Source organism: Carlito syrichta, unplaced genomic scaffold (assembly GCF_000164805.1).
Source record: "Carlito syrichta isolate Samal-C Ts95f unplaced genomic scaffold, Tarsius_syrichta-2.0.1 Scaffold315943, whole genome shotgun sequence".
In the NCBI taxonomy this organism is placed as follows: domain Eukaryota; kingdom Metazoa; phylum Chordata; class Mammalia; order Primates; family Tarsiidae; genus Carlito; species Carlito syrichta.
The window spans coordinates 232,579-251,017 of NW_007260039.1; the positions used below are offsets into that span (position 1 = coordinate 232,579).

At 46.6% G+C, this 18,439-nt stretch overlaps 2 protein-coding genes across 3 annotated transcripts in view; both read right to left on the minus strand.

Annotated features, from left to right (window-relative positions):
* Positions 1-301, minus strand: part of UNC119B (unc-119 lipid binding chaperone B) — a 9,941-nt gene extending 9,640 nt beyond the window's left edge. The window contains exon 1 of the mRNA XM_008073553.2: positions 27-301. Coding sequence (XP_008071744.1) covers positions 27-267 — 241 coding nt within the window. The 5' untranslated portion in view covers positions 268-301. The remainder of the gene's footprint in view (positions 1-26) is intronic.
* Positions 302-13,560: 13,259 nt separating this feature from the next.
* MLEC (malectin) lies at positions 13,561-18,122 on the minus strand. 2 transcript variants are annotated; one of them, XM_021706701.1, is made up of 4 exons: positions 17,848-18,122; positions 17,085-17,261; positions 16,923-16,980; positions 13,561-15,177 (listed from the first exon to the last, which is right to left on the minus strand). In XM_021706701.1, exons 1-4 carry the CDS (start codon positions 18,010-18,012, stop codon positions 14,948-14,950), a joined length of 630 nt encoding a protein of 209 aa, XP_021562376.1. In that variant the 5' UTR covers positions 18,013-18,122; the 3' UTR covers positions 13,561-14,947. The 2 variants fall into 2 exon arrangements, with proteins under 2 accessions (XP_021562376.1, XP_021562377.1); XM_021706702.1 differs by lacking the exon at positions 16,923-16,980 and having other exon boundaries at positions 17,848-18,028.
* Between the last annotated feature and the right edge of the window lie 317 nt (positions 18,123-18,439).

The window sequence follows — 18,439 nt, forward strand, 5'->3', positions numbered from 1 at the left end:
GGCCGGCGGGGCAGCCCGGCACTCACTCTCGGTGACTCGGCTGAGGCGCAGGACGTGCTCGGGCCGGATGGCGTCCAGAGCCAGCAGCTCCTGCTCCGTGACCGCGGCCCCGACGCCCTCGCCGGCCGCGTGCTGGGGCGCCTGCCGCCGTGCCTTGAGCCGGTTCAGGACGCCGCCGCCCGCCTTCTTCTCCTCCTTTGCAGTCACCAGCCCCCCGGGCCCCGCAGCCGACCCCGCGGCCGCAGCCTTCGGGTTGGCCCCGTTCATCGCTCCGCAGCCAAGATGGCCGCCGCCTCCACCGCGCCGTAACTATGGAGAGCGGGGGCGGGGCTGGGCGGCACCTGGGCGGGCGGGGCTGCGGGGAAGGGCCCGAGGGCGGCGGCGCGGCGGCTCCCGCCCGACTTTGGGCTTGCGAGGGGCCGCCCCTGCCACCTCGGTACCCCACGTTCTCCGTCGGGCCCCCGAGATCGCTCCAGAAGTTTTAAAGTATGTGTCTTACAGTCAAATGGATGTCATAAACTGTGGAAAGTGCAACTTGAGACACTGTTTATGAACATATTTAGAACAGTTTGTAAGTTAGAACAACGCTTGCTATGCAAAGGCAGCTTCAAGACAAGCTTTCCCATTAGATTGACATCCCTAAGCCCTACTGTGCCAGGACTTGGGCTAGACGTTGGCACTCCAGGACATAAGAAGGAGGGCAGGGATTGAGGCTGCCTTACCACTGTATTCCCAGCAGTTTAGCTAATACCTGATACACGGTAGGTGCTCAATAACGACTGAATGAATGAATGAGTGATAGCCTGAACAGTATCCCCGCTATGGAGGAGCTCCCGCTTTATTAGGGAAGACTGTGAAGCACATAATTCATTTCGTAACCCTTCCTCTTCACAACCAAGTAAATATGACCCGGAAGACAAAACTAGGCTTTGTGCTCTAAGGGTACAGCAAGGATACTACAAGAGCACCCGGGAATAGTTTGTTCGGATTTGGCTTTAGGGGCCTGGGGGTTCTGGAAGAGGCCTCAGAGTGGACATCTACACTTGGAAGTTAACCATGATTTCACCAATTAACTGGATGAGGGTGCTGTCTTCTTATACCCCAAGGGGCTCCTTCTCTAGGGATTCTGGATCTACACTCTTTAGTGGAGGCCTGGCCCTGACTGATGCACAGTGTGTCTGCTAAGTCAGATGTCACCTCTCAGCCAGACAGAGGCTAGAGTGAAATTTCACCCCTCCCCCATAGCCTCAAAACTGATTTATGCCGGTCTTCCCTGGGTCCCTCTTACCTGATGTGAGGGGCTTAAGGGAGGCTGACAGGTCCCTCCTAGTTCCTACACAAAGCCCAAACCTAACTCCACTCCAGTTGCCCAGCTGTATGGCACAGTATGTGGTCAAGTTGCTACCTAAAATGCTGTTCAATGTCTTTGAGAGATTAGCAAATGGTGGCCACCTACCAAACTGTTTAGAGAGAGTTTTTTTGTTTTTTTGTTTTTCGGTGGAGTCTCACTCTGTCCCCCAGACTGGAGTGCAGTGGCCGCTCCCAGTCACCGCAGCCTCTACCTGCTGGGCTCCGGCAATCCTCCTCAGCCTTCCAAGTAGCTGGAACTACAGGCGCAGGCTACCACACCTGGCTAATTTTTGATTTATTGTAGAGAAGAGGTCTGGCCAAGTTGCCCAGGCGGGTCTCAAACGCACGGGCTCAGGCAATCCCCTCACCTCAACCTCCCAAAGCGCTGGGATTACAGGCTGAGCCACTGAGCCCGGCTTCAGAACTTTTTTTTTTAGTTGGAGTCTTAGTGGCCCAACCTGGAGTGCAATAGCACACTCACGGCCACCCCAGCGTCGACCTACTGGGCTCCTGCGATCCTTCCGCCTCAGCCTTCCAAGTAGCCAAAACTACAGGCACATGCTACCATGCCTGGCTAATTTTTTTTTTTTAATTGTAGAGAGGCGGTCTCACCAAGTTGCCCGGGCTGGTCTCGAACCCATGGGCTCATGCAATTCACTCACCTCAGCCTCCCAGAGTGCTGGGATTACAGGCTGAGCCAACCAAGCCTGGCCTGAACTTTCAATGCACTACTTGTGACTCACCAAGAAGGTGGTTTAGCATGGAGCCATTTCCCACATACCTGCTTATTCAACCTTTGTTTTCCCAGCAGCAGAGCTAGAATTACCTGGATCCTGGCTTTTTTCTTTCTAGGGATGATGGCAAATGCAACCCCTTTACCTACAATTCCACATCCAGGAATTTAGTCTACATGTATGTACAAAGATGTTTACTGCAGGTCCATTTGTAACACTGACAAATTAGTTCTATCCATTCATGTTATACAGCTGTTAAATGAGATTGAGATATATATACCGATATGGAAAGATGTCAAAGATATATTAAATGGGCAAAAAGCAAAGCATAGAATCCCATTAAAATAAAAGTATAAAGCTGTGAATTTTTAACTGTAAAGGAAGAGGTATGGATATGTATTAAAACATTAACCTTGATTACCTCTGGGGAGGAGAGTATACGAAAGGGCTAAAGGGAACATATTCATTTCTGACACTATTTAGAGCTACTTCTGTACTATTTTATCACAAGCATGTGATCATGGGTTGGTTGTATATATATATATTTTTTTTTTTTTTCTGAGTTGGAGTCTCACTCTGTCGCCCAGACTGGAGTGCAGTGGCCACTGCCGGCCACCGCAGCCTCGACCTGCTGGGCTCCGGCAATCCTTCTGCCTCAGCCTTCCAAGTAGCTGGAACTATAGGCGCGCGCTACCATACCCGGCTAATTTTTTATTTATTGTAGAGATGAGGTCTTGCCAAGTTGCCCAGGGAGGTCTTGAACACGCGGGCTCAGGCAATCCACTCACCTCAGCCTCCCAAAGGCGCAGGATTACAGGCTGAGCAACCGACCCCAGCTTGTATATTTTTTTTTAAAAGAAAGTATCTTTGGATCTGTGCCTGGAAGGCAGACTCTATGCCAAAGTAGCCTTATTTTCTTTTAAAATTTTAAAAGCGCCGGGTGTGGTGGCTCATGCCTGTAATCCCAGCACTTTGGGAGGCCAGAAGCGAGAGGATTGCCTGAGCCCAGGGGTTCGAGATCAGCCTGGGCAACTTGGTGAGACCTTGTCTCTACAACAAAAATTAAAAATTAGCTGGGTGTGGTGGCACACACTTGTAGTTCCAGCTACTTGGAAGGCTGAGGTGGAAGGATTGCCTGAGACCAGCAGGTCAAGGCTGTGGTGGCCATGAGTGTGCCACTGCACTCCAGCCTGGGTGACAGAGTGAAACCCCGATTCAAAAATAAAATAAAATAAAATAAAATAAAATTTAAAAGCAACTTCAAACTTAACCTTTTCTGTCTTAAAAATAAATAAATACTGCCACATGAGGGAGTCAGGACCTATACTCTCTCTGGTCACTACTTATGAACTGTGGTTAAAAGGAATAGATGGCTGGGCACAGTGGCTCATGCCTGTTATCCTAGTGCTCTGGAAGGCCAGGAGTTCTAGGAGACTAGCATGGGCAATATCGTGAGACCCCATATCTACAAAAAATAAAAAACTAGCCAGGCGTGGTGGCGCACACCTGAAGTCCCAGCTACTCAGAAGGCTGAGGCAAGAGGATCACTTGAGCTCAGGAATTAGAGGCTGCAGTAGGCCATGATCACACAGTAAACCATGATCTACTGCATTCCAGCCTGGGTGAATCACACTGTCCAAAAAAAAAAGACTGTGTCTTTAGGAGAAAGGAAAACACTAAAAAAGAAAACACAAATAATTTCATTTTTAGAAGGGCTGTAACCTCCGACCTGCCTTCTCCTCACCAAATTTTTCTGAGCTATATTAAAAGGCTTTTGAAAAATGGTAGCCAGGCTCGGTGGCTCAGCCTGTAATCCCGTGCCTTTGGGAGGCTGAGGTGAGGGGATTGCCTGAGCCTGTGGGTTCGAGACCTGCCTGGGCAACTTGGCGAGCCCTCATCTCTACAATAAATCATAATGAGCCAGGCGTGGTAGCGTGCGCCTGTAGTTCCAGCTACTTGGAAGGCTGAGGAAGGATTGCCGGAGCCCAGCAGGCCGAGGCTGCAGTGGCCGGAAGCGGCCACTGCACTCCAGTCTGGGCGACAGAGTGAGACTCCAACTCAAAAAAAAAATTTTTTTTTAATGTTTTTTGAAAATTACACATGCTCACACCCTATTTGGGGGAAGAAGGAAACTAGTAACCATTAAGTAGTAACCTCCCAGTTTCTCTGAGAAATCTGGACAGAACTAGCCTCTGTTTCACACCAGCTGGGTGCTGAGTCCCTCCAGCTGGTTGTTTCCCTTCCTGTAAGAGGTGTGACAGAGGCTGTTTTCCAAGGCAGTCCCAGAGTAGCCAGGCAGGTGGAGTCCGGAGTTGGTGCAACCAGAGTAAGCAAGACATCAGCAGGCTTTTTTCTTCTGAGACTGGGAAGTTGCAGTCCTCCCTTTGCTGCCTCCTTAGAGATGGCATACATTGAATCAGCAAGACATGCTGGCACTGGAGGCATGCCTCGATCTGGGACTGAGAGCTAATGATTCCCCTAGTACGGAAGTCACTCCCTGGCTGAAGGCTGTTTTTAAAAAGCATTAATTTATTATTTATACCCCTCCTGCTTCCAGAAAAGCTGTTTGGCATATTCTAAAGTCACAGCACAAAATTGGTGAGTGAAAATTCATATAGCTCCTGAAGGGCAATACTTTCAAAATCTTAAATACATATCTTATTTGATCCAGTAATTCCTTAAATGAATTCTAAATAAACACTTGCACATATCCACAAAGAATGTATGTATGAGCATGTTGTGGCAGTTTGTATTGGCAAAAAAATGAGCACTGTCTTAATGTTCATCAATAAGGGATCGGTAACATAAGTTACAATCTAATCAAAATACTGTGCAGCCCCTGAGACTGAGAAAAATCTCTGTGAGCTGACCTAGCTATATGTCCAAACTCTCTAAGACATACGAAGTAAAAAACAAGGTACAAACCAGGCATGGTGGCCCAAGCCTGTAATCCCAGCACTTTGGGGGGCCGAAACGAAAGGACTGCCTGAGCTCAGAGGTTCAAGACCAGCCTAGAAAACTTGGTGAGACTTCGTTTCTACAATAAATAAAAAAAATAAGCCAGGCGTGGTAGCGTGCACCTGTGGTTCCAGCTACTTGGAAGGCTGAGGCGGAAGGATAGCCTGAGCCCAGCAGGTCAAGACTGTAGTGTCCGCAATTGTGCCACTACACTCCAGCCTGGTCAAGAGTGAGACTCCCACTCAAAAAAAAAAAACAAAAAGTTACGATCTAATCATAAAATATCGTACCGTCCTTGAGACTGAGGAAAATCTCTGTGTACTGACCTAGCTATATGTCCAAACTCTCTAAGACATACTAAGGAAAAAGCAATGTACAAGCCAGGTGCAGTAGCTCACACCTGTAATCCCAGCATTTTGGGAAGCTGAGGTAAGAGGATTGCCTGAGCTCAGGGGTTCGAGACCTGGACAACTTGGCGAGACCTCATCTCTACGATAAATCAAAAATTAGCTGGGTGTAGTGGTGCACACCTGTGATTCCAGCTACTTGGAAGGCTGAGCAGAAGGATCACCTGAGCCCAGCAGGTTGAGGCTGTTGTGGTTGTGGCCATAAGTGTGTCACTGCAATCTAGCATGGGCGACAGAGTGAGACTCCAACTCAAAAAAAAAAAAGAAAACAAGCAAGGTGCAGAGTGGTATATACAGTATGTACCCATATGTTTAAAAAGACTATACATGTACATATGTGTATAAATACAAATAAAATGAAAGCTACACTCAAAACTGTCACCTGTATTATCCTTTAGATATCAGGGATAAAGACAAAAATGATTTTTCACATTTTGTACTTTATATAATTTTTAAAAAATATATTTACTGGTCAGGTAAATAGGCTCATGCCTATAATCCTAGCACTTTGGGAGGCCAAGGTGAGAGGACTGCCTGAGCCCACAGGTTTGAGACCAGCCTGGGCAACTTGGCGAGACCTCATCTCTACAATAAATCAAAAAATTAGCCAGGAATGGTGGCACGTGCCTATAGTTCTAGCTACTTGGAAGGCTGAGGCAAAAGGATCACCTGAGCCCAGGTCGAGGCTATGGTGGCCAAGTGTGCCACTGCACTCCAGTCTGGGCGACAGAGTGAGACTCCGACTTAAAAAATAAATAAATATATGTATTTATTTATTATATATTCTTATATCACTAAGTCTTAAAAGTTTATGTTGTTTTTCAGAGGAAGAACAAATCCCCGCATAAGCATAGCTTCTGAAATCATCAAAAGGTTCCTTTTTAAAAACTGTATACTATGGCATTAAGAGCACCGATTTTGGGGCCAAACAGGATTGGGTTCCAGTCCTCACTCTGCCACTTACCAGCTATGTGACTTTGGGCAGGTCATCTCTCCCCTCTGAGGCCTTTTTTCCTCATTTATAAGTCAGATTTATCACGTCTTTCCTAGGGATGTTGTGAAGAGGAGATGCAAAACAGCAACAAAAAGCACTATGCTAGTCACATAAGTGACCTCTTTCTCCAGGACCCCTCTGTTGAGGGCAGGAACACTGGGCATGGAGAAGCCATGGAACTGGATGGGACAGAGCAGTGACTGAAAAGCACAGTCAAGTCAAAGCTGGGGGCACAGCCTTGAGGAAGCAACATATGGGTTCAGAAGCAGTGAATAAACTCGAGAGCGCCAGTCGTCATACAAGGTCTGAGCCAAAAAGCAAATGGAGTTACTTTTTACTAATATAAATGGTTAGAAACAAACAGAACTAAGACTCTTGGGCTAGAGTACCACAGCAAGATGTCTATCGCCCCAGATTTCTGGAAAGCAGAAGCAAGCCTGTTTCAGGACTCCCATGACCTGCTCCCTTTCTGCCTTGACCCTCTCACCACTGCAACAGCAACAAACTTTCCAGTCATCTCTCTTCCTCTATGGGAGAGGGGAGTACTAACTATGGAGAAAGGCCTGACACCAGCTCCAGCCAACCAGGAACCTAATTTCCTTAAAGATTAAGATCTGGACCCACAGAGTGGTCCAACCCAACCCCGGTACTTGGCCCAACACCTCTGTCAGACTATTTCCCTCCATGCAACTCCCCAGAGCAGGAGTTCTTCAGGCCTCTTCCCTATTTGGCAGCTTGCACAAAGCTACTTGAAATAGTAACAGCTAAATCTGAGTTAGTAAAGAACTCCAGTTATGGGTGGGCTCAACCTAAGAAATAGGCTCTGTAGGTCTTCTGGCTTATTTGGGTCTTGAGAACAGACACCATCAATACTGGTCTTTCTTGGAGCTGAGCAGTAAATTCTGCCCTTCAAAGGATAACCGAGGGAAGTAGGTCAAATTCCTCTCCCCTCACTCCCCTACCCAGCAAGCCAACAGTCTCTATTCCACTGCAGGTAGGCTCTGGAGCCGTCACAAAGCATCATAGGGAAATGGAAGGCAGCAGAGAATCATGATTGAACACAAGAGTCTTGGCTTAAAATCCCAGCTCTGCTTTTTGCTGGTTGTGTGGCCTTGGCAAGTCACTTCATCTCTTAGAGGGTAATACCAACTGGTATGCTGAAGATTAAACAGAGATAACATCAGTAAAGTGCTTGGCATTGTGCCTAGCCCATTTGAAGGCCTCAGTAATGGATAGCTATAATTATTATTTTTGAGTTGGAGTCTCACTCTGTCACCCAGACTGGAGTGCAGTGGCTGCTCCCGGCCACCACAGCCTCGACCTGCTGGGCTCCAGTGATCCTTCCACCTCAGCCTTCCAAGTAGCTGGACCTACAGGCACATGCTACCATGCCCGGCTAATTTTTTGATTTATTGTAGAGATGAGGTCATGCCAAGTTGCCCAGGTGGGTCTCAAACCCGCGGGCTCGGGCAATCCACTCACCTCAGCTTCCCAAAGCACAGGATTACAGGCTGAGCCACCAAGCCCGGCTGCTATAATTATTTTTACAGCCTTAGAAAGAGTATGGGCTTTGATGGCACACAGACTGGATGTGAATCCTGGCTTGACAACTAGTCTTGGGTATATTACTCAACTTTTTTTGAGCCTCAATGTTTCTCAGCTGTAAAACATGGCTGATAAATTATAGGAAAAAAAATCCCACATTCTGCTCTTCCCAATGTATGAGGGGGAATTCCTCCTAAAATTATTTTTTGCAGGGTGGGGCCCCTTGTAGTACCAGCTTCCCCTGCCAGGTAATTGTTCTATGAACCCATCAGCATCAGCGTACTAGCTAGCATTGTTGTGAGAGGCTACTTTCCACTTCAGTTCTTTTTTTTTTTTTTTTAAGCTTCTTTCACAATGCATTTGCCCATTTCATGATGGGTGATTTCTGAGTGCACCTGCCCATACCGTGCTGTGTTCAGCAGCATGACCTCCATGCCCCACCTGACCTCATCCTGAGAGACATTTTTTTGTTTCCTGGGATGAAAAAAGTCCTCAAAGGGAAACACTTTGCCAATGTAGAAGTGAAAACAACAACAAAAAAACGTGGCAGAAGCACTAAAAGGCATCAAAATTGGTAAGTTCAAAAAACTGTTTTGAACAGTGGAAAAAGCATCTCAATAGGTGTATTGCATCAAATGGAGAATACTTTGAAGGTGACTGAAGTTTAAACATGTAAAAGATTCATAATTTTTAAAATAAATCCTGGGGTTTTTTTTGCCCCCCCCCCCATACTCAACCCTGATACCACACCAGAGGAGCAAGCAGAGAAAAATCTTTTTTTTTTTTTTTTTTTTTGAGTTGGAGTCTCACTCTGTCGCCCAGACCGGAGTGAAGTGGCCGCTCCCGGCCACTGCAGCCTCGACCTGCTGGGCTCCGGCAATCCTTCTGCCTCAGCCTTCTAAGTAGCCGGAATTACAGGCATGCACTACCACACCCAGCTGATTTTTTGATTTATTGTAGAGATGAGATCTCGCTGCCCAGGCAGGTCTCGAACCCGCGGGCTCAAGCAATCCTCTCACCTCAGCCTCCCAAAGGCGTGGGATTACAGGCTGAGCCACTGAACCCAGCTGAGAAAAATATCTTATAGCTTGGCTTAGGGGCAAGAGAATGGTGAGAACAGGCAGCTACAGGTCCAGTGTGCCTTAGGAGTGGGGCAGTCAGGGCCTAGTTGTTGCAGTGGAAACAAAACAAAATAATGTTTTCCTTGAATGTACTTCTGATCCAAATAACCAGGAAGGGTTTTACAGAATTATTCCCTTAGCCAAATATCCCAGAGAAAAAGGCAAGAGAGAGCTAAATGGATAACAATTCCCTGCCTTGTCATAAGGATAACTCTTCACAGCCACGGTCTCCCTTTTCCCAGCCCATCACTTAACCTCTTTGCGATCAAGTTCAAACTCAATCCAACACAGAGTGTCACTGCAAATTGTTTATTAAAACACAAAGCAATGGACAGTGAAAAACATCCTGATTTTTTACTTTTTGGTGGGAGTGGGGTAGGGCACGGAAAGGGTAGAGACAGATGGAGACAGCCTAGAAGGAAAGCCAACTCTATCCACCCCTACAGCTTCCCCGGCCAGCCAGGTTCAAAGCCCCTTGATTACTTCTCACTGTGCTGCTGTAAATGTGTGATATGGCTACAAACAGTTGGTTTGGCCTCCACAGAGAGAGGATGGGAAACTAGAGTAGGAGCTATAAGGGCTACTAAGAACTTGATGTTTTTTTTCCCCAGTACTTGGTATAGAATAGCCAGGCCCAATGTGTGTGTGTCGGGGGGTGTGGCAGGGAAGCCTGGTTAGGCCAATAACGGTTAAAGAAGCTGCCCTGGGCTCGGAATGGGCAGTTGGTCCTAGTCTGGGAGAACTTCGTGGAAGGAAAAGGTAACATTCCTTAAATCCAAGAAGGGAGCTAAACCAGGGTCAAATTTCTTTTCATTCCCTGGATCATGACACACCAGGGAAGAGAGGAGTCAAGAATGTCTCTCCCTGCCAACTCTCCCCTCCCACCTGGCAACTCAGCTCGACTTTCCCGACAGTTGTCCTTTAAAAGTACGGAAAGCACACTTCAGTTTGTTGTTGTTTTTCTCATACTGAAATAAAGCACTGAAGCTCAAAATAGAAGTGAGAATGGAGTACTGCTTTCCCCAGTGCTATGTGCCCCCACCTCACAAGACTGCCTGGATGTGAGAGGTGCCAAGGCCTTCTCTGCCAACTCAAACAGGCACTACTGTTTCTCTGGCTGCCAGCACAATCTTGGCTCCTTGTTTTTATACTCCTGGGGGGAATTCATACCAAGAGACCCATCCTGATCTTTTTCTGCCAATCCAGCTAGTCCCCTAATCACCTGCTCTTATCTAGATGATTTGGTCACCCAAAGCAAGCTAGACAAAAGGCAGCTCAGGAGAACAAACCAGACTAGCAGCAAGCCACACATGTGCAAAGAAGAAACCTGCCCTCACTGGGCAGCTGACCCACTGGTACCAATCTAGTCTTAAGACAAAATGAGGAAATCTAGCCCTCATGACCCAGAGAGGTCTAAAAACAGAAAGTCTTAGCTCTGACTGAAAGGGAAAAATTGCTCTGATGTCTCTGAAGCTTGAACATTAAGGCTTCTTTGCAATTTTCTTAGAGCTCTTTGATCCTTAATTATATCGTTCCATAGAAGAGTAGTAGATTTCTTCTGAGATTTCTCAACAGATTCTGGATGTTTCTAGTTCTGCTTCAGTGCACTATTTCTTAGCCTTACCCCAGACTCCTTCCTCGGGGGCCACAGCAGGAGGCTCAAAGCATACCTTCCCACCCTGCCTTTTTTAAAAAACAGGAGCATCTAATAGTCTCTCACTTTGAAAAGCTCACCTGTTCTCCTAGGTTCTTCTGCAGAGGCACGGAGAACAATATTACCTGTTGCCACTTGAGGCCATTGAGGGTCCTCAAGGCAAAAATACACTTGAATTATGTCAGAGTAGGCCAGCAAAGGGGAGAGGAGGAAGGGATGAGAAAGCAGCCCCATGGCAGGGACAGTAGGACCCCTGCTCAGACCTGAATCTAGAGGGAATGCCCACCCTGGCTCAGAGCAGGAGAGGAAAAGGCACTGTGCTGACCGGGGTGGGTCCTTCCCCAACCCCCAGGGAGGGTAGAGAACCTGCTGATTCTTTCCCTGGGCTTTCTAAGGTGAGCTGATTTCTAGGAAAAGGGATGTTAGCGCTAGGAAAAGGAAAATACTGCTGCTGTTTTCTGAAGTTCTCAGCTGAGATTCTAGAAGCCATGGCCAGACCTTTCCAGAAGAGGCTAGACGCTAAGAAGGAAGAGAAATTCCTTAAAACAGAAGCTTCTCCCAAAAGATAAAGTTAAACCACAATTCTGAAACTGGACCAAACAGTTCCCAGGCACATAAAGGGGGAGGTAAACTTCACTCAAACTTCACCCCATCTCATCAAAGCCTAAGCACCCTCCAAAGTGATCCCAGTATCTCTTAGGCACTGGGAGCAAGAGAACATGATCACACTCTCAAACATGTGACCCTGCAGGTAGGGGCTAATCTCTAACACCACTGACACTTGAAGATAACTATCTTTCAAGTCACCAGAACTCAGGCTATCCACTGAGCAGCCTCTCCTCAACAGTGGAGATTTTTCAGAAAAACGGACCTGGTTTAGGGGACATGAATCCCACAGATAGTTTCTTGGCACAATGTTTCAGTAAGCATGAAGGAAACCCAAAAACATCTGATTAGAGACTGACTGGCCTCGAACCAAATCAGAGAGTAGACTCTCAACCCATCTCCCCAGCAGACATCTTTGCATCATCCTCCCAAAAACTCAACTGAGGCCAGTTTTGGCAAAAAAAGAAGTTTCACCCTGACTGTCTGCTCTTGTTTCCAGCCAGCTGGGCTCAGTGGGATTTAAAAACCTGGGACACAAGCCAGCCTCGGTGGCTCAGCCTGTAATCCCGTGCCTTTGGGAGGCTGAGGTGAGTGGATTGCCTGAGCCTGCGGGTTCGAGACCTGCCTGGGCAACTTGGCAAGACCTCATCTCTACAATAAATCAAAAATTAGCCGGGCGTGGTAGCGCATGCCTGTAGTTCCAGCTACGTGAAAGGCTGAGGCAGCAGGATTGCTGGAGCTCAGCAGGTCGAGGCTGCGGTGGCCAGGAGCGGCCACTGCACTCCAGTCTGAGCGACAGAGTGAGACTCCAACTCAAAAAAATTTAAAAATTTAAAAAATTTAAAAATAAAAATAAAAACCTGGGACACAGTGTAGGTCCAGTAGAAGAGTCAAGGCCTCTCTTCCCTCCACCTCCTAAATGGCACCCTCATCACCTCCCATGCATTACCTATGGTCAGCCTCTAAAGTCCTAGCACTAACTCAAAATACAGATAGGGGAAAAAACAGTGCAAAAAGCAAAGGATGAACAGAGTAATTTCTGAAACATACAATACAAAAATAAAAATAAAGAGTGCCCCATCCCACCCCTTTAACCTAAACTTCATGTACCTATATCTTGGAGGAGCCAAAAGGAAAAAAAAAAAGCTTTCAAGTTCAGCATCACGGGCCAGCTGTAGCCAGCCCTAGAGAGCTCTTGTTAGCAGGGTGGGCTTGGCTCCAGGGGAGTCTACCCCAGCCTCTACTATACTTCTTCCTGTTTCCTCGCTTCCCCTTTAGTTTTTGTTAGCAATAGAAAGCTGTTCCTTCCTTTTGGACACAACCAGAGAGGAAAGCACCCATCCCTATCCCTGAGCTCAAGGGAAAGGGATGGGCTTGGAAACAGAGGCAGAAGCAAAGCTGCTTGGCTTACAGTACCATTAGGAAATGGTCCCAGGAGTCAGGGTTTCCTTCTGAGACTCTGAGTCACTAAAGGGATGGGCTGAGGTAGAGGCAGGAGATCCTCCTTCCTCAAAGAGACTCAGACAAACAAACAAGGCAAAATGGAGGCAGCAAATCCTCCTTCTTCATCTTGTCTAATCCACTAGCAGTGGCCCATAGCTTTGGGGAATTGTGACGAAACAGGAACCAAAGCCACTGCCAGAAGCCCAATTAGTCAGGATGTCCACTGCCTCAGGCACGTGGTCCCCAAGACCAAGGCTACAGTACCTCATCCTTTAGAAGCAGGGAAGTTTTATAAAGCACTCCAGGAAGTATTCCTCTGATTGCAGCCTCAGACCACAACCATCCAGCTGCCTTATTCAATATCCTAGTACTGAGACCCAAGTCACCACAAAAAGAAAGGGCTACAATGACTAAATGCTGGCCTGGAGTAAGCATTAAGATCCAAAACCCAAGTCATGAGCCTAAGAGATACTTACTTTGTCACATAAAAAGCAATGCAAACATATAGAACTTTTAAAAACATATCTAATAAGGCAAACTCAAAATTAAACACATTCTAGAAAGATAGGCCTGGCCTGAGATTCTATACTGCTCCAGTCCAAGCTGAAGCTCATCCTGCTGTCTCCCATCCACACACTTCCTTTTAGCTTGGCTGGGTCCTCCCTCATTGTTGCCCTAGCTGGAAAATCGGTGACAGTGACCAGAAAGGAAAGGATTAGGGGAGCTTCATTTCCTGCAAAAATTTTTCCAGGGAATTCAAAACAGACACTTAGATGCTAAGGTTATCTTTAGAGCTGCCAGGACTATGGGTGATTGAAAATCCTTCAATCTCATCACACCAAGAACCCGACTGTTACCTGGACAGGGAAATGAAAGGAAGAGTAGGGCGATAAGATCAATATGAAGCATCACTGGGCCAATATCGCCAACCAGTCTAGTTCCTTAGGGCAGCTCTAGGCAAAACTGGTTGAACTGTGACACAGAAGACATAAGAATAAATGAACATCAGATACTAGACATTTTAAACAGTGGTCACTTAGTAGGGCTCAAGTCTCTGAGGTTGCTCTTAAGTTATGCTCACATAAGCCTTTCCTAATCCAAAGACCAGAAGAGACTTTTAAGGTCAAGTGTTCTGTTACTGCAGGCTGGAAAGCATCCCTGCCCCTGGCAGCAAGACCCTACAAAGGGGCCAGTAAAGAACTGCTGGGTCAGGTCCTCCTGGCTGCTGGCTCAGAGATCTAGGGAGGGAGGTACCAACGAGGTGAGGTGGTCAAGGATAAGACATTCAAGCAGAGAGAGCCCCAAATCCCAATGTCTTCTTCCCTTCTTGGCAATAACTTAGCAGGATGGTTGAGAGAGAGAAGAGATTTCAAATGAGCCAGATTAAGGAAAAAACTGAGACAAAATCAAGTCCCCAACAGGCACTGAAATCAAAATGATCTGTTGTGGTAACAAGTCAGAGGCAATTTGAGGACCTGACATAAACTAATTGTCTTGGATACCAGACAGTCCTCTAACTGGCACATGTCAGGGAGATAAGCAATGACAATGCTCAAACACTAAAGGTAAAATCATCACTGAATTAATCCAGAAACGCTTCCAAGTAAGGAAGCATTTGCTTTTCCTTCTTTCTTTAATCCTCCTTTTTAAAAATCATACAAATTATATATCTTCATGCACACGCTCTCTCAACCCTACAACATCTGAAAACTTATCTGGATATAATTTCAGAACAACTCCCAGTGCTGGTCATCTCAGGTAATAATATGACATTTCCCTGCTGTTAATTTCTAACCTAAAAAAATGGAGCTGTAACTCTTCTGAGTTCAGAGTCCTTTCCACTAGGTATACAAATGAGGATCCTTGAATAGGAAGGATCCAATTTACCCTAAGTACCCTCAAAAGGAAAGAGATGGCTGGGGGCCAGCCACAAACAAAGGACTAGAACTGAAGCAGGTGTGGGACTAGGTGGTAGATGAGGGCTGTTCTCTACTTACTCCGCCTCTTTTTATCTCCTTTGATTTTTGCGTTTTGTTTTTGTTTTCATTAATCAGTGTGAAAAATACAGAAACCAAAATCAACATGTTTGGTTTCTTTCCCATCCCCTCAACCCTGTTCAGGATGGTCATTTGTTCTCACAAGCGGCAGAGGCAGAAGAGGGTTGGAATGAAGACTCCAAAGGCCACCAGGATGGGAAACATGAGGCTGCTGTTGTCTGAGGCATAGGGGTTGGGTGTGCGGGGGCCTGACTGCACCCGATTCTTATTGGTCTGTTTTTTGAGATTAGACCCTTCATCATACTCTTCTTCTTCTTCTTCCTCTTCTTTCTTCTCCAATCCTGGATGAGGCTGCAGCTTTGGTACATCTAACACAAGAAAGAAAACACCTGTTAAATTAAACCTACAGCATTTAAGTAAGACCTTTAAGAGTAGCAAATGAGGCCGGGCTCGGTGGCTCAGCCTGTAATCCCAGCACTTTGGGAGGCCGAGGTGAGTGGATTGCCTGAGCCTGCGGGTTTGTGACCTCCCTGGGCAACTTGACAAGACCTCATCTCTACAAGAAATTAAAAAAAAAAAAAAAAAAAAGCCGGGCGTGGTAGTGCGCGCCTGTAGTTCCAGCTCCGTGGAAGGCTGAGGCGGAAGGATCGCTGGAGCCCAGCAGGTCGAGGCTGCGGTGACTAGGAGTAGTCATTGCACTCCAGTCTGGGTGACAGAGTGAGACTCCAACTCAAAAAAAAGAAATGAGTAGCAAATGAGCCACAATAAAGAGACTCTTGTGACTTAACCAGGGTCCACAGGAAGGACTAGAAATAGGAAATATAGCCTCTAGCCTACAGAATAGCAGAGAGATGTGCAAAAACTAGTCTTTAGATTTAACTAAAAAGTAGCACAAGCCCTGCCCACAGGGAAACTCATTATCTTTTCTTCCTGTCCTACTACTTCAGGTTCCCAAGAGGATCAGATTAGACAGGGACAATGACCTGACACCTAAAATGTAACCTTTTCAAAGCCCTCCCCTTCCTTCTTACAAGTCCACATTCTCTTCTGATTCACACAGCAACTGAAGAAAGCAGAACCACAATGTTCTGAGTTCTCAGCACACACTACTCCTCTGTCCTGACTCCTCCTTAGAGACTTGAGCACAGGTCAGTTTGGTGGTAAGACATTCTCTTAGACATCATATCACCATTTAGAGGGGCATCAAGACAACAGGATAAGATCCCCAGCGCATTCAAGATGAGCTGGGAAAAGGCACAAAGGTAGGACAGGAGAGAAACGTCACTAAGACACAAGCTTCCTCTGTAAAAATCATCCTGGGAAGTTGGCAGCCAGGATAACTTAAACCCTGAGAAAGAGATATAGCAAAGAACAAGGAGATATAAACAAAGTTTTGTCCCAGTGTAGTCCAACAATGCTGGAAATCTTTCAGAGCATACCAAATCCTAAAGGACTCCAACTTTTGCTTTTCTTTTCTCGGAAATAGATGTCAAACAAACAGAATAAGGATAAGTTTTAGGTGATTCAAAAAGACTGCAAGGGTCAGGGCACACCAAGAGGTACCATTATTAATCCCAATTTACTGGGAAGTTAAAAGAATCTGAGTCGGGTTCGGTGGTCAAAGCCTGTAGAGTGCTTTGGGAGGCTGAGGTGAGTGGATTTCCTGAGCCCGCGGGTTCGAGACCCACCTGGGCAACTTGGCAAGACCTCATCTCTACAATAAATCAAAAAATCAGCCAGGCATGGTAGCACGTGCCTGTAATTTCGGCTACTTGTAAGGTTGAGGTGGAAGGATCACCGGAGCCCAGTGGGTTGAGGCTGCAGTGGCCGGGAACGCTCCAGTCTGGGCAACAGAGTGAGACTCCAACTCAAAAAAAAGAATCTGTACAAGACTAAACAGCTGATTAAATGGCAGCAACAAGATACGAACATAGACCTTATTCCAAAGCTTGTGGCTAGCACCATCATCCCCTTCTATCTGACTCTGAATTCCCCACAATTTCGCTTTAGGTGTTTTCAAAATAGTGATCAGCTAATTTATTTCCCAAGAGCTTCCTTAACCATATTCTTCAGCCCAAGTCAAAAAAGCAGGTCAAATCAAAACACAACTTACCATCCACTGTCCCAGCCATGATGTAGAGTGCACAGACTTTTGGATTGTCATAGTACCCCTAGGAAATGGGAAACAGTGGTCAACCCCACACAGTAAACATCTTCCCCTGCACCCATTTTTTTGAGCCCTTCCCTAAGCTGTGAAGCAGAATAGGAGTGTTACCTTGACAAATTCAATGTAGAGTTTCCCTGTGAAGGTGGACACCTCTCCTTGGACACTCAGCTTCCCCTTTCTGATGCTCATAGGGATGATTTCATCATGAGCTGTGCTGTGACCAACACGATCAAAAATATCCAAATCCTTCACCACGACATGGCCATTCAATCGTACATCAAATACCTTTCAGGATTAGAAAAGGAGATAATGTCAAAACCATCAGTTTCACATTCCTTCAAGACATCATGCACCTGCCCGGGCTTCAAGTTCAAAAACAGTTTAAGAAACAATGGGTCTAAATATACTCCAGGGTGGCTAGAGTCCTTTACCTGGGCCCATCAAAGCCATGTTCCTTCACTGCCAAGGAAGTTTTATACTGGCCTTAAGGAACCAAGAATACAAACAAAAAGCTCAACGTGGAAAAAAGGGAAATTCACAGGAAAGAATAAATGAAAAAGAATAAGGCTAAAAACAAGATGCTGAAAATCAAGGAGGGATGTAGCCAGGAGAGCCTTAACAGGATCAGTTAGTTGCCAAAAACCTGGATTCTGGCATTGCTTTCTGTCACCAACCCCCAAAGCAAGTACAGCATTATAGGCAGTGAGTGGGACACAGCTTCTCTAGGGGGCAGAAGGGATTTAGCTGATCCTCAAAACTAATCTGTTCTTCCCTTCTGAGGAAATTCTGGATACCCTCTAGCCCCATAGCAGAGCACTGCCAAAGAGTAGCAATGTCCCACTGGTCAACAGAGAGCCTGACCAGGCCTCACCTTCTGCTGGGACTGTGCAAAGTAGACCTCAGCAAATTTCAACACCAGCACGTAGTCCCCCTCTTCCTTGATGGGCACTTCATAGCCAAAGGTTTCCTCATTGTACCGCTCAGTTTGATACAGGATCTGGTCCTCAGGGTTGGAACGCAGGATAGGCAGTTTCATGCCATAGTCTGAGGCTAAGGACAAAGAAAAAAGAAAAAAAGAAAGTACATCAGAGGCAAGATACAAAAGAGGAATGGAGACCCCAGACCACCAGAGGCATTTCCAGGGCAATGCTAATAACCCTAACCATGGAAGGAGCCATTCCCTCTGCACCTGGCTCCAAAAGGAACTCAAACAAAAGCAGGAGCTGGGTTCAGTGGCTCAGCTTGGAATCCCGCACTTTGGGAGGCTGAGGTGAGTGGATTGCCCCTGAGCCCGTGGGTTCAAGACCCGCCTGGGCAACTTGGCAAGACCTCATCTCTACAATAAATAAAAAAAAAACTAGCCGGGCGTGGTAGCACGCGCCTGTAGTTCCAGTTACTTAGAAGGCTGAGGCGGAAGGATTGCCAGAGCCCAGCAGGTTGAGGCTGCGGTGGCCGGGAGCGGC